At 42.0% G+C, this 16,116-nt stretch overlaps 2 protein-coding genes across 2 annotated transcripts; one reads left to right on the forward strand and one right to left on the reverse strand.

Annotated features, from left to right (window-relative positions):
* The first annotated feature begins 9 nt into the window (after window positions 1–9).
* On the forward strand, window positions 10–4,512 carry chgb (chromogranin B). Its single transcript, XM_019346206.2, has 7 exons — window positions 10–439; window positions 634–680; window positions 767–857; window positions 1,140–2,706; window positions 2,905–3,004; window positions 3,099–3,209; window positions 4,126–4,512. The coding sequence occupies exons 1-7, from the start codon at window positions 394–396 to the stop codon at window positions 4,204–4,206; spliced, it is 2,043 nt and encodes a 680-aa protein (XP_019201751.1). The 5' UTR covers window positions 10–393; the 3' UTR covers window positions 4,207–4,512.
* Window positions 4,513–4,565: 53 nt separating this feature from the next.
* trmt6 (tRNA methyltransferase 6 non-catalytic subunit) lies at window positions 4,566–13,694 on the reverse strand. The gene is made up of 12 exons (XM_003440799.5): window positions 13,359–13,694; window positions 12,997–13,127; window positions 12,695–12,804; window positions 10,828–10,919; window positions 10,640–10,723; window positions 10,426–10,550; window positions 10,136–10,306; window positions 9,716–9,882; window positions 8,467–8,552; window positions 7,702–7,804; window positions 7,398–7,484; window positions 4,566–5,163 (listed from the first exon to the last, which is right to left on the reverse strand). Exons 1-12 carry the CDS (start codon window positions 13,463–13,465, stop codon window positions 5,002–5,004), a joined length of 1,425 nt encoding a protein of 474 aa, XP_003440847.1. The 5' UTR covers window positions 13,466–13,694; the 3' UTR covers window positions 4,566–5,001.
* Between the last annotated feature and the right edge of the window lie 2,422 nt (window positions 13,695–16,116).

The raw sequence follows: 16,116 nt of genomic DNA on the forward strand, positions 1-16,116 counted from the left end.
GTCGTGTCCACCCGCCGTACCAGCAGGCAACGCAGCACAAACAAGCCGCATGAACTCTTAATGCCAGCGCCTTGTTAACCTAACGTGTCACCTGAACGCACCGCGACAATAACCGGATTACAATTTGGCTTCCCGCAAAATGTCGAAATTGCGCGCGTGAAATTCCCATCAAGTCGCTCTCTTTGCAGGTTTAATGAGTCATGACATTAACTGAGCCTAAGGTTGTTCCTCCCACGCCCCTCCAGCCCACTCCTCTCTTTATTTAAGGCGCTCCTCTGCTGCAGCCCTCAGAGCAGCAGGCGCACAGTCAGCGCAGCTCTCTCCTGCCGCCGCGGAGGGACGAGAGCTCCAGCTTTGTCACGTTTTCCCGGATTTACCCGTCAGCTCGTCACGATGAGACTTGTTCCAGTCGTGCTGGCGGTTACGGCTCTGTTGACAGGTAGGTGAAAGAGTTATGCCTTTCTTTTCATTCTGTTTTTTCTCCCTTTTTTGTTGAGTTTAGTTGAGTTTCTTCAGGACCATGGACAGAGACGCCATCGATTCCTCAGATTCACTACAAGCAAACTATTCGCTTATCAACCTACATGTTTAACACATGCTTTTTTTCTTCTTTTTTTAAAAATTCCAATGCAGGAAATCTTGCGCTCCCAGTTGGCAAAGAAGAGCAGAGAGAGGATGTGGTATGTTTTTCGATTCGTTGCTTTTTAATCAAAGCATTTTCTGTGCAAAGATCTACATTGTTGTTTAACTCATTTGAATTTTGCAGGTAACACGATGTTTGGTTGAAGTCCTGTCCAAAGCTCTCTCCAAACCGGACTCTCAGGTCGATCAGCAATGCAAAGACATCATCCAAGCAGGTCTGTAGCACAAATGATCGGTTGGATAATTCCAGTTTTTACGTTCTGGCAGGTAAAACAGCATTCAGAGCGCAAGTTAGAAGCTCAAAGGTATAAAATGAGCCAGGAGTTTACATTAAAAATGATCATAGTTTTCACGACTTCTCTCAAAAAGTAGTGCTGATTTCCTCAGATCATTATTCTTTTGATCTAAAGTTTAAAATTTCACTACAAATCCATCATAACTTGCACCTATGTAGCTCTTTGTGGATTGTTTTTAATATTTCTTTCGCTCTGTGGCAGGAATTATACATGCCCCGTTGGACAAGAAGAGTGGGGATGCCTCAGTAACTCATGAAGAGATAGTAAAAGTTCACGCAGAGCCAGTGGCAAAGGCAGCAGATGTGAAAGACATCGAGGAACTCCTGAAGTCTGTGGAAGAAAAACGAGAAAACCCAGAAGATGAGCGCAGCCAAGAATCCTGGAGTCTGGGTGATGAGAAGGACAAGAGACATGAGAACGATGTGGAAGAAGAACGGGAGAAGAGGAGCAGCTGGAGGCCTGGAAGATTCCACCAAAGAAAGCACAAACGAGGAGAGGAAGAAGAGGATGGCGAGCGCAGCCAAGAGAGTTGGGGAGTAGATGAAAAGAGGTCAGACGATGAGGAAGAGGAAGATGAAGACAGAGAGAAGAGGAACTGGAGGCCTGGAAGATACCACCAAAGAAAACACAAACGAGATGAGGAACCTTTAGGAGACGATGAGGTAGATGAGGAGCGTAGCCAAGAGCGCTGGGAAGCAGACAAAAGGCACCGGGATGAGAACGAGGAGGAGAGATACAGGCGCATTTGGAAACCCACACATCGCTATCATCACAAGAAAACACTCCACAAACGGAATGATGAGCCATCAGAGGGCGAGGAAGATGGAGAACGTAGCCAGGAGTACTGGGATTTTGATACCGGAAGAGATAAGAGGAACTGGAGACCTGGCAGGTACCACCAGAGGAGACACAAACGAGATGAAGAGCTGTCAGAAGAAGCCAAAGAGGAGCCAGAAGAAGAACGCAGTCAGGAATACTGGGATTTTGACACTGGAAGGGAGAAGAGAGAATGGCGGCCTGGCAGGTACCACCAGAGGAGACACAAACGGGATGAGGAGCTGTCAGATGAAGCTAGGGATGAACCGGCTGAAGAACGCAGCCAAGAAGACTGGGATTTTGATACTGGAAGAGAGAAGAGAAACTGGAGGCCCGGCAGGTATCACCAGAGGAGACACAAACGGGATGAAGAGCCGTCAGATGAAGCTAGGGATGAACTGGATGAAGAACGCAGCCAAGAAGACTGGGATTTTGACACTGGAAGAGAGAAGAGAAACTGGAGGCCCGGCAGGTACCACCAGAGGAGACACAAACGGGATGAAGAGCCGTCAGATGAAGCTAGGGATGAACTGGATGAAGAACGCAGCCAAGAAGACTGGGATTTTGATACTGGAAGAGAGAAGAGAAACTGGAGGCCCGGCAGGTACCACCAGAGGAGACACAAACGGGATGAAGAGCCGTCAGATGAAGCTAGGGATGAACCGGATGAAGAACGCAGCCAAGAAGACTGGGATTTTGATACTGGAAGAGATAAGAGGGACTGGAGACCTGGCCGATACCACCAGAGGAGACACAAACGAGATGAAGAGCTGTCAGAGGAAGCCAGAGAGGAGCCAGATGAAGAACGCAGCCAGGAATACTTTGATTTTGACACTGGAAGAGAGAGGAGAAACTGGAGACCCGGCAGGTACCACCAAAAGAAACACAAACGAGATGAAGAGCTCACAGAAGAAGACGCGGAGGCGGCAAAGGACAGAGACGCAGCTTTGAGGTACTTCAAATCTTTTTTTCACATCAAACGACTTCTACTGTTAAGTGTTGCAGGTTCATTACCTGCAATCTGGAGCACAAAATACTGCAGATTACTGTAAGAACAGACAATAAAAGCCACATCTCACAAATGAAGCATGTGCTGCCATAAAAAATAAATAAGTAAGAAGAAGTTGGTAAAAATCTAACCATTTTGCAGATACCTTGCTGAGAAGCGGAATCCCTGGATTTACAGAGGCTACTACCACCCAGCCTGGTTTAAAAGGGATTCAGATGAACACACTGCAACCTCAAACAAGGTAAGCACGAGGTTGTGACAATACTACATTTGACTGAAGATAATAAAGTGCGTATAACTCCCTAATGTGTTTTTTTTCCTTTTTGTCTTTTCAGATGGATGAACTGACCAAGTTGCTGAGCTATAAGATAAACCAGCTGGCTAACCACTCTACTCAAGAGGAGGCAAAGAGGAGCTCGCAGCAGAGAGCACTTACACCACAGGAGGTAAAAAAACAACTAAAAAAGGCTGCATTCACAAGTGCAAAAAAAAGTGCTTTATGCCAGTGATGAAGACTGAAAATTAGTCGTGAAATCACGTCTGCTACTTATACTGATGACCAGAAGGGTTCAGACAACAAACAGGCAATTTAACATTACACAAAAGTCAGTTCAAACGAAAGAACGCCACCTGATAAAAACCACACTCACTGCAGTCTGCAGCTGTTTCTGTAACTACTTGCACCACATTTAGCTGACCTAGTAAAACCACGGAGCGCATCACACACCTCCACCGCACCGCTTCCCGAGGAGAAAAAGCAGCCTGTCTCATTAGGGACATCTCTAGCCTGCACCGTGATCCTGGGATTTAGCCTTCAGAAAGTGCAAAGCATCTGTGCAAATGCACATCAAGAACCGCCCCTTGTGAGCATGTCCTCAAAACATAAAGGAGAATCTAACCAGTGCGTTCATGAGCAGCGACTCGTCTGGTTTGCTTTGAATCTGTGCGCTGACTTCCTCGCAGCGCTTCTTTTTTTTTGCTTTCCCTGCACCAGCGTTTTATGAGTGCTGCAGTAATCACAGTAAGAACCACATGACTGCAGCTTCTCAGAGCAAACAAAGTTATAATATACCCATTAAAAAAGAAGAACTAGAGCCTACAGAGACCTCGCTATCTTTGAAGCAGAAAAACAAATTAGGGAGGCGATGGCATAATGATTTATTAGTTTTTCAGCACTGCAACTACAAGCATGACGAGGGAATATTTAACCTAAATGACCAATTACAATATTTTATTTGAAGAATGCACAGGGTGGCGGGGGAAACAGAAGGAAATGTATGATCATTCAGTCCTGATTTCTATTCCAAATGTGATGCTGTTTGAGCAGGAACTGTTGGTAATGTGTTAATCTGTGTTTTTCAGGAGAAAGAGCTACAGAACCTGGCAGCGATGGATATGGAGTTGCAAAAAATTGCATCCAAGTTGCATGAAAACACTGCATAAATGAAAAACATTTCAAACCTATCGGAAAAAAAAAGTTGCAATTTTACTGTATGTCTGCCAGTTTAGTGTGCTTGCAGTGTTAAAATGAAGAAAAAAAATTAAAACCACCAAACCCTGGAGCCTTGCCAAAGCATTTTAGCTGACTTTTCGTTTTTGTGATATTTTGATGTTATCAAATCAAACAGCATGGGAATGGCTTGGATGTTTATAGTCAGAGAAATGTAAAAACAATATATACATATATGAGATCATAATTACTTAAATGTGTTCTGACTGCACTCAATAAACAGTTATTCTGGGACCAAACCAACATCTCTCCTTGATTTAATGAAGAAAACAAAAACTAGTCACACATTTGGTTCTTTTAGTACTGCTTTTTAATAATGTGCAGGTACAAATGTAGCCCACAGTGAAGTTGCATCAGCAACTGTGTTTCATAAAACAAATGGCACTTTCTGCAAGAATAATAAAATAAAATAAAATAAAATAAAAGGAAGTTATAACCTAAAATCTGGAAAACATAAAAAAACTTTTACTGGTCTCAGGACAAAAACAACCAAAGCTGTTACTCTCGACACACAAACTATAAACTGGCTAATAGTTTACTTCTCATCTCCACTGATGTGAGCACACCCGGCAGGAAAAAGTGTTCTGATGAATACAAACCAGACACTCGGTCTCCCTTACTACTGATGGTGTCAAATCAGTTCAACAGCACAGGAGGAAAAAAAAAAATAAATCCCTACAGGCCTCTGGGAATGTGCCCTTAAAAAGATTTGATGCTTCTCTATTTGTTTATCCCTCCGTGTCTTCCAGTTTCTGTCTCTTTGGTGCTGGTTCTTCAGCTTGCTTAGAGCCTGCAGGTTTCGAGTGGTCCGTGGCAACGGTCGTCCCTGAGAGGAGGTAGCCCCCGCCCCCGCTCATTAGTAGCAGAGGATGTGTCCTGTCAGGCAACACCTAGGGACCAAACACAATCGCAGTCAGGAGACATTAACTCTGCAAGAATGGTTAGAGGGTGAATAACACTTTGGTCCTGAGAGTCTGCAAACATGCATTTATCTAGTTGCTGCTGCTTAGTATCCAATTCTGTAAGAAGCAATAGGAAAGAATAGGAAGGCAAAATAAAGAAAAACAAAAGCAGGGAGTCTCTAATAATTAATCAAGAGCTGTAGCAATTAATGTAATGTACAGATGCTTCCAAAAGTGGAAGGTTTTTAAAGTTAGTCCAAAATAAAGTATTTAGAAATGAATTTCATCCTCCTAAACAAAAGGAGCTTCAACACTCAGCAACATCGCCGTGTTCTAATTAATTCAATGCTTGCAGTTTCTAAGCAGAGAATTAGATTCTTTTCTGCATTGTGTCATTAAACATAGTGAATATTTATGGTTAAGCAATAGATCCTGGTGGGACAACAACCAATGAATCGAAAGATTATAATCCACAACACTGTGATGCAGAAGAGTGAGACTGAAGCAGTTTACATACATGAACTCGTGATCTGAGCCTTTCTTAACATTACCCACAGAAGCTGTGTGACAACTCTAATGTCCAACTTACGTCCCCAGCAGGTTCTATGCTACGCACATCTTAGATCACAGACCATCATGTAATTATTTTGGGCAAATATATTGGGCCACACCTCTTCATCTTTGAATAAAGGTGTCCCATGTCCACATGTGTATAAAAATCAAGCACCTAGCCATGCAGTCTGCATTTACAGACATTTGTGAAAGAACGGGTCTATCTACGGAGCTCAGTGAATTTGAGCATGATACTGTAACAGGATGCTATTGCTGCAAAAAGTTTGTGAAATTTATTTCTTTTTCAGCTGTAAGTGGTATTTATTGCAAAGTTAAACTATTTACAAACCAAAGCAATTCAGCCACAAAGTGGAAGATGAGGTAACATTACAGACTGATTAGGCAGACTGTTAAAAAAGCCTCCTATGACATAAACATCAGCACAAAAACTGTGCTGGGAGCTTCAGGGCATGGATTTCCATAACCGAGCAGCTGCACATGAGCTTCACATCACCAAGCACAATACCAGCGGAGAGGTATAAAGGTGCCAGCACTGGACTCTGGGGCAGTGTTCTGTGCAGTGACAAATCACACTTTGCTATCTGGTGGTCTGATGGATGGGTTTGGGCTCCCTGCCTGTCTGCTTTGTTAAAATTGTAAAGTGTGGTAGAGTAATGATAGTGCCATGGGTCTGTTTTCCCTGGTTTTGGCCTTTCCCTCTTAGTTCCAGTAAAGGTAAATCTGGAACGACCCTTTCCTGTTCCAGCATGATTGTGCCCCAGTGCGGAAAGCAAAGTCCATAAACCTGGATGAGATTAGTGTGGAAGAACTTCAATGGCCTGCATAGAAACCTGAACTCAACCTCACTAAGCACCTTTAACGTGATCTAGTATGAAAACTATGAGTCAGGCCCTCACGTTGAACATCAATATCCGAGCTCACAAATCTTCTGGATGAGAGGGCAGCAGTTCCCACAGACACACTCCTAAATCTTCTTTAAAGGTTTTTCCATAAGAGCAGAAGTTGTTCTAGCTGCTATGCACTGTTGGTGTTTTGGAGGACTGCATGTATGCATGTCTGTATAGATTGCATATCCACAGTAACCAAATTGTACTCAAATTGAAACAAGCGCTGTCAGACTGGACATTCAGCAGGCTTTACTCTGGCAGCTATCCAGTACAAAGTGATTGTAATGCATTTTGATGAAAAGTCCAAATCCTTTAGCCTTTTCCCACTAGTACCTACTCGACTGGGTTCAACTCGGTTTTTATTGTTACCATGTACTTTTTTAGTACCTGCTCAGTTGGGGGTCCAAGCGGTATGAGTCAATGGGAAAGTGTAATGTCAACTCTGTATGCCACAGATTATCCAGTCAGTGGCATCACTTAATTAGTCATGAGAGCAATTGCTTCACAAAAATCAAAATAATAGTAAAAAAAAGTAGCAGTTGAGTCCAGCTGAGCAGAGCTGATGCTAGTGGAAAAGTGCCAATTGTCTAGTTAACCTAAACAGTGATAAAGGAGTTAGCTGTGCTGAGGAGAAGTGCTGATTTGAATAATTATTGCCTGTTGCTTGAGGACTATGAGCCACCTTCATTATACTTTGATTATAGAATAGGTTCAAATGCAGAAAATCAGAAAGAGCGCACAGTGCAGAGTCCAAATATTTACCTGGTAATGTCTCATCCAGGTGTCTGTGAGTCTGAGGTTGACTGTGCCGCCACATTCCCTGAGTTTCTTGAAGCACTCTACGAGAGGCTGCGGAAATAAACATAGAAAATATTTCTAGCAACATGGGCATAAAGGAAGTTAAGAAGTGCAAGCAACCTCTTGGCGGTCATAATGTCCATTGCATTCATGTAGTATGGCAGGTGCCCCCATTGGATGTCTAACCAATACAAGCCTGACTACAGTGGCAACTAATGAGAGATCTCACTTATTAGCTTTGTTCAGTATGGGACATGGAAGATCTTACCTCTATGTACTGGGAATAAACTACAAAAGGCCTGGAGGGTGAGAGGAATTTGAGCAGACCCAAAAGGACGGGACAGGGGTGAAACCGGCTCGCTATAACCAGCCTGCAGGTGAAGAAGAGAGAGATGATCAGGCAAACAAGCCTAGTATGAAATACACTGTCAGCTGTACAGGAAATGCGTACGTAGGCAATACTGCAATTCAGTAACTAATGCTGCATGCAAGACATTAACGGAAGACTCAAGGATTTACTACCTTCCTGTAGTAGACATTCATACTATATTTCAGAAAGCTGAACGAGAGAGCGAGTCAAACAGGGTGATTTAGGACAATGTGATTATCATAAAGCTGCAGTGATTTAGAGGGGAATCAATAGGGTAACAAGCTCAACACTTGTATTCCAGTCTCAGATGTCACCTTGATAACAATTCATCCATCAGTCACAAAACACCTATAAGGCGTTCTTCACTTTATATGAGAGGAAACTGCTGAGCAATCAATTTACTTACCCTGTAAAGGGCAATGTACAATAGTCATTATGTGTGTGCTCAGAAGAAACAATTCCTAATGACTTTTATGGAGATAGTTAATGACACTATAATCATTCATAAATTTCTCATCCCTGTGATCTACTGTAATTGTTTTTTTTTAACGACCTGGTTGAATATGGAAGTAATTTTAAAAAAGGCAGAGCCAGAGCGGAGAGAGGTGGATGTTAGAAAGAGCAGGATGAGAGACAGATGTAGGAATAAAATCGGACACCAACCCATCGGCATTCCTTCCTTTCAGCAGGGCGGCGGTAGCTGCCAGCCTCCTCTGCTTCTCCTCTAGTCTCAGTTTCTTTACCTGAGCCTGTAGAAAACAAACAAACCCTCAGGTCAGGAAACCATATGATAGTATGTGTACTGTTGAGAGTCATCAATGATATGTCAGCAAATCCAGTTGTTTAGTGATGATGTATTACCCATCTAATAATACCATTTATGCTGTAGGCCTTTTAACTTTGGTCCTTTCAACAAATGCTACTCTCACCCTTGTTTGTTTGTTTTTTTAAATAGGTTTAAGACTTAATGTTTTTACATCTCTAATTTTTTGTGTATGGTCTGAATTAGTAGTTGAGTTTTTAGACATGTAGTTTTTTTGTGTGTTTTAGTTTCTCTTCATTCAGCTAATACTCCAAGTGAACCAAAGGTGCCACCACAAACCACATGAGAACGAGACAATGACACGGAAAATTCATCCCACATATTTTTTATGTATTAATACATATGTATTTTATGTATTAATAGTACAGCCGAGAATGCAATCCATACATGGCTACAGAGACTACTCAATCTTGCAGTGTGCACTTGCGAGTTGGGTCGGATCACGTTGTCACCATAAAGAAACTGCTCTGGAATTAGTCTGGAACTGAACTGAGACCACGTCCTCCTAAGGGTCTCCGTATGGTTGCTTTAGTCTGCACATGAGCACGATTACAGTGTCCACGTCTGTACTGATTAACTGCACCAAAGAGGAATGCTGTCCAGCCAACAGAGTTTTTATTACGCAACTTATGCAACCAAGCATGCAGTGTCATAATATTGTGCTGTGGATGGAAACGCTAACTGTCAACTAGCTTAACTTCACTAACCTTCAAAAACCTTACCGGCACTTATTTACTCATGTTTGAGTCCAAAGTGACAGGAGGCTGGTAGATTTTTGTTTTTTGGACATAAATCATCTTTAGATGTCGAGTACCTCACTGGCTAAATCTGCACATCCACATATATCCTCTCTGTCATGAAAACATGGAAGCCACATTTGACTGTCTGTGTAACTTCTATGAAGTTAGAGTAGCAACTTCATAGCAACATAAAGAATTGGGAGTATTTACTCTAAATGGTGCCTCTGTGTTTGCTTCCTTTTGTGAAGTGAGACTAGCAGGCTAGCTCCTGTTTCTGCTGACTACAAAACTAAGAGGACTGAGGGAAAAAAAAAAAAAAAAAAAGAAAGTGCATGAACGTTGGACATACCTTGGCTTCTTTGAGTTTATCCTTCTCCGTTTTCTCCACGTCCTGACCAGCATCATCACCAGTGTTGGTCTCCATGCTCTCCTCCTCTGGAGTGCCTTGCTCTTCTGCCTCAGGCTGCTTTTGCTCCTTCTCTGCAGCCAAGTTCAACTGCTTTTCATCAGCATTCTCTGAAATGATAAATCTTTGTCACTGCAACATTGAATACCATAAAGTATGATTCAGTCTCTTGAATCATACTTTATGGGTCAAGTATGATTTAGGTTATTGTTTTACATTCTGAACTACTGAATTAAACTTTCTGTATGCTTACATGAACAAATGAAAATCAAACGGAAGAGAGAAGCTAGCTATACTTCTACATCTGAAACTAAAGGGCTGTAACTATCTTGAAAAGACTGTTAAAAAAAAGGCGAGCCCTACCAGCAGTGGGGTCTTTGGCACTGGTGTCCAGAGTTCCTGCCAAGAGAGCGTTGACGTGGCAGATGGGAAACTCATGCAGCGTGTCGTGAAAATGCGCAGGAAAGCCAAAACTCTCCACTCCCGCCCGCACTGGCCCACCCCCTGGGTACATTTGGATCACTGATCCATAGCCTGGATGAGGAGCAAGCAGAGAGTATTTATTCAAAAGATCAAGGAAAAGATTTGTGCAAGAAGCACAAAACACTGAAGAAAAAAAACCTTAACAACTGCACGTAGAAGAAGAAACTTGCCTCCCATTCTTTCCATGATGGATCCCAGTACAAGCCCAGCACAAGTCTCAAACACCAACACCTTACTGCCAGCATGGATGTTCGCCAGAGTTAGCATCTGGGCAAGTGTGTCATACCGCAGGTGGCTGCGGCACATGGAAACATTTGTTTCATGTAGACATCTTACTGCTATTTAAAGAAAACACACTTACTGATAATTCACGTGCTGACTCACCAGATCTTCCCTGGTTCGCGGCCGTGGTACATCATAGCCAGGATGCGACAGGACGGTTTTAGAATCATCACCGTATTTTCATACCTGCAAAAGCAAAAGAAGGGAACAACTGATAGCACTAATTAAAACACAGCTCGTTAAATGACAGTCCAGAACAGGCTGTGTCTGTATCATCATAAGTGACTCACTTTTTCTTCTTCTTCTTGATGTATTTAACCTGGGAGTACTCAGTCTTATCTCCGAAAGTGGCGTGGTTATCTACGAGCTTCTTAATGATGTCCTGTGATGACCAAACACACATACAGTTGTTCGTCTCACTTTATGTTGGATTACAGCAATTTAATCAAATCCTAAAAACACAATGTTCCCACGAAAAGACAAAAACACAATGTGTTCGCCTGTCTCTTTATTTCCTACAACTTTGCTATCATGTATGCAGGACTCAACACCAAGCCTGTTGGTTCTCATTTAAGATGTGCAACCACTAAAATCTATTTTAAATAATTATGTCATAGATTCACTGGCCACTTGATTAGATATCTGTTTAACTGCTTGTTTACACAAGTCTCTAAGGCAGTAACTCATTTAGATGTGTACTGTGCTAAAGTCTTATGCCACCCCCTATTTCTTTACATTGTGCTAGGAAAATGGGGGAAAAGGTGCAGCACTTTATTGAAAAATCTTCAAGCATACATGAAAATACTATACATAAATCAGAAATAGACAATTCTAATGACCAGCCTCAACTCTCTCAGGCAGCTTTCTTGTCATGTCTTTAAGTAGTCTTCAGGAACAGTTCTCCAGGCTTCTTGAAGGACATTCAAAGCTTTTCTTTGGATCTTGACTGCCCTTTGTCCCTCATGATGATCCCACACCAACAAAGTTGAGGTGCAGCCCATGACTGATAGTCTTCCATTCTTTGTATTTCTATCCAGGTTACTTCACTGGCACTATGTTTGGGATCCTTATCAAAATGAAGCTGCTGCAAATCAGATGTTTTCCAGGTGGTAATAGATGGTGGATCAATATCTGATTGTAATTTTCTGTGTTCCTAATTCCATCGGATTTGCCAAGATGCTCAACACTACTGGCTGAAATGCAGTCCCAAACCATGACAGAGTCTTCACTGTGTTTTACAGATGGCCATAAACACTCCGTGCTGTACCACTCACCTGATCTATTCTGTTCTTATTTAGGAATATCAGGATTCATCGTTTCATGAGATTTATGGTAAAATGGCCTGTATTTGTATAGCGCTTTTACTAGTCCCTAAGGACCCCAAAGCGCTTTACACAACCAGTCATCCACCCATTCACACACTGGTGATGGCTACATTGTAGCCACAGCCACCCTGGGGCACACTGACAGAGGCGAGGCTGCCGGACACTGACGCCACCGGGCCCTCTGACCACCACCAGTAGGCAACGGGTGAAGTGTCTTGCCCAAGGACACAACGACCGAGACTGTCCAAGCCGGGGCTCGAACCGGCAACCTTCCAATTACAAGGCGAACACCCAACTCTTGAGCTACGATCGCCCCATTTATCGCCATAGTCCAGTTCTTCTCTAATTTGACAAATTAGAACTGGACTTGTGAGATTTTGTTAAGGAACTATTTCCTTCTATAAAAATGGCTGCTGTTCCACTGAGATCATTTCTGATGAGGCTTCAGTAAACAGTGAAAGGATCAGCTGAATGGCTCAGATGAATCTCTCAGGTCCCGTGTCATGACTTTACAGGATTTGTTCCCATTTCTTTATGACATGACTTTCAGATAATGTTCATCGGCTGTAGATAGTTCTTCAGGTCTCCTAGCTCTTTAGGAATCCCCTTGTTGGTGCAAAAGTACTATTATCAGTATTAAATGAGTTACCTTCGGTATTTTTCATAGATTCAATTAAAGTCATCAATTAAAGAGATAATGGTCAACATTGGTTTTCCATCCAATTTGCAATGAAAAGAAAGTATTTTTACCATCACTCTGTAAGATAACAACTATAGGCAGTACTCTGACACCTTCTCATTTAAATATGAAATTGTAAAGTTTCACATGTACCTGACCCTTCAGACCTTTCTCTTTAAGAGCCTCAATGTCATCCCTGGTCAGCTTCTGTGATTTGCCATCGTCAACAATGTTTCTGTTGTCTGTACCTGCCTCCACTGCATCTGGAAGGCACAAACAAGCACACAAAGACACTACTTTAAGTAAAAGGTTATGGGCAGTAGAAAGTCTATGACATATTTATTTGGGTATAGCAGGTGGTCGTCACAAGTCCAAATGCAACTGGTAGCATAAAAGAGTAAGGTGTATATCTGAAAATATGAAAAAGACTTAAGATTTAACAGCAGGTTACACACCAAGGGGGCTTGCTGAGTCCTTGAGCTCATGTGGCTTTAGATTTCCTCCAGACAAAATCTCAAATGTGGTGCTGTACAGCTGTCCCACTGCATTATCGAGGAAGATCCACTGCTTCTCAAAAATCACCTTTCTAAGAGAGACAGAAAGAGCAGTTTGTTAGTATAATCTGCATAACACATCTCACTGCACACATGCTTTGATCTGAAAATAACAAATGAACACAATTTTTTAAAAGCATCTTATCATGTGAGCTAATCCTCAGTCTGTGCTTCTCGTAAAAATATTATGAACAGCACAAATTCAGTGAAGTATTTAAGGTGGTTAAAATGCTTATATTTTTCCTTTAAAGTTGTTAACTTACTTCCTCGGCTGAATCTGCACAGCTTTGAAGATTTCCCCTCGTTTCAACACAACGTAGTCACCCTCTTTAATTCTGTACTGATTATCATCGTCTCCGTTGTCCGCCATAACGAAGCTGATAAACGAGCTAACTAGCTCACCTGAACGATAAATGGTTTTCTCAGCTAATGATTCGGGGTCTTCGCTATCAAGGCACAGTTCAAAAAGGCACTACACTACCCTGAATTAATAGCAAAATATCCCAAATTAATATTTCCACGTGTTAGCTTTCACTTCTCTAGCTTCTCAGGACGGCTAAACGAAAGCAGAGTGTTGCTGGTGCCATACTTCGACTTACTTGCCTGTGATTGGCTGGTTAGACATCGATGAGCTCGCTAGCCAATAGGAGTGTATAGAGTGAATAGAAGTGCGATGAGTTTAACTTTAGAGCTCAGAATAATCGATATCATGGGTACGGGGAGGGGAAAAGATGATCTTTCCCGAGAAAACGGCTTCATAGCTGGACTTAAAGAAGCATTGGAACTAAAATGCAAAATTATATTCTGTATATATAACGTGTTAATCTTTAGAGAACATTATGTACAACATAGACGAATATTATAATACTTATAGCAAATAAGCTCTTCTTCTAGTCATATCTATGCTTTTTATTATCTGTGACAATCACGGTGGTGCTGTTCTTTGGAATAAGCTGCCTGCTGACCGGAGATCAGTTACATCTGTGACTAAAAACAGACTCAACATCTTTTTAAAATGTTTTATTTTGCTGTCACTGCCTTAATGCGTTGTAAAACTACATAGCTATTTTTGTCTTTTGTGTTAAGCACATTGGGTTTACACAGAATGACATATGCTACATAAAAAAGCTGTTGCCAATTCCAGTTAAATCTGGCAATATATCTGTATGTTTTTGTATACTATCAGTTTAGAGCATTACAGTATAAAGTCAGGAGAAATCAAATATCATTGAAATACACTGAAAACTAGAATAGAATAGAATAGCTTTTTATTGTCACTGTTACAAGAACAATGAAAGGCAGTTTGGCATTTCTCCATGTGTGTGAAGTACACAATAGCGTAAGTATTTACACAATAACAGACAAATTTACATTTACACAAGAAAGATATGTACAGGTTATACATACACCTGCAAACATACGGATACACCCATACAAACATACACACACATACATACATATATGTATATATACATATATGCATCCGTACATACATACACACACATATTTCCACATACACGCTTACATCTATATACATACGCATACATGCCATCTGAGGAGCAGGTGCATTGAGAGGTGCAGTGTGATCAGTGATATTGCACATTGAGTGGGGGGGTGCTGTTGGAACTATACTAAATAATGTTATAATAAATACAGTTTAAAGAGGTAGGGATGTTGGTTGGATTGAAGTATAAATAGAAATAAGGTTTATAAATAAGGTGTAATGTCCATGAGTGTTGGCAGTGCAGTTATCCTCCAATCAGGGTGGAGGTAGGGCATGTTTGACAGCCTGTGGGTAAAAACTTCTGTTGAGTCTGTTTGTCTTCAACCTGATGGACCTGTAGCGTTTACCAGAGGGAAGGGGGGAAAAGTGAGTGTCCAGGGTGCGAGGGGTCTTTGATGATGATGCTGGCTTTCTGCTGAAGTCTGCCAGTATAGATGTCTCTGAGGGGGGTTAGTGAAGTGCTGATTGCCTGCTGTGCTGCCCTCACCACCCGCTGCAGTTTCCTCTTGTCCTCCGCAGTGCAGCAGTTGAACCAGAGTGTGCAGCAGTAGGTCAGAAGGCTCTCGATGGTGGAGTGGTAGAAGTTTACTAGCAGTCTCTGGGGTAATTGGGCCTGACGTAGTTTCCTGAGGAAGTACAGCCTTTGTTGTGCTTTCCCTACCTGGTGGGAGATGTTTGTGGACCAGGTAAGGTCGGCTGAGATGTGGACTCCGAGGAACTTAAAGCTTTCTACCCTTTCTACCTCCTCCCCATCAATGTAGAGGGTAGAGTGCTCAGATCGCTTTGTTCTTCTGAAGTCGATTGCCATCTCCTTGGTCTTGGCTGTGTTCAGATGCAGGTTGTTGTCGTCACACCATTGCTTCAGATGCTGAACCTCCTATTTGTAGGCTGAATCATTGTTGTTGTCGATCAGTCCTATGATGGTGGTGTCATAATATACTGACATTTGACATTTATTGAAGTCCAACAAACTTAAAGGCCTATTTCAGTTTCCAGTCTTTCCCAGGTATGTCGAGCTATCATGTGATGGTTGTTCACATTAGTGGAGGACTGGATTGTTGTTCTAATAATAGCATGTAGAAACAAAGCATTAAAATATGTCTGTTGATTTTTCCAGATCTGTGCAAATTCATTCCTCTGCAAGTCTTAAGATGCTTCCTTCAGGTGTTTATTTAAAACAAATAGACTCTACCTTAACCGTAAAGCAAAGTGGTGGCAGCATCATGTCAGTGATATGCTTTGGCTACAAAAATAAAAAAGTCAAAAATGGGTTTTCCCAATAAACAGAACCCCAAACGTACTTCTAAAACTGTGGCAAAATGTTTTGAGGTTAACATATTGGAGTAGCTACTGTAAAGCCGTGGCTTGAAGGCAAGAGGAGATTTGGGGCGATTGTTGACCAGCATTGTGCTGGTGCTACTGTTGGCTGCAGACGGAGGAGGAGGAGAAGAAGGGGAAGGCTTGTTCGGAGGTGGCGAGAAAGAAGGATTGTGGGGCTGAGAGTAGGGACTTTAAAT

The sequence above is a fragment of the Oreochromis niloticus genome, linkage group LG15 (assembly GCF_001858045.2).
Source record: "Oreochromis niloticus isolate F11D_XX linkage group LG15, O_niloticus_UMD_NMBU, whole genome shotgun sequence".
Classification (NCBI taxonomy): domain Eukaryota; kingdom Metazoa; phylum Chordata; class Actinopteri; order Cichliformes; family Cichlidae; genus Oreochromis; species Oreochromis niloticus.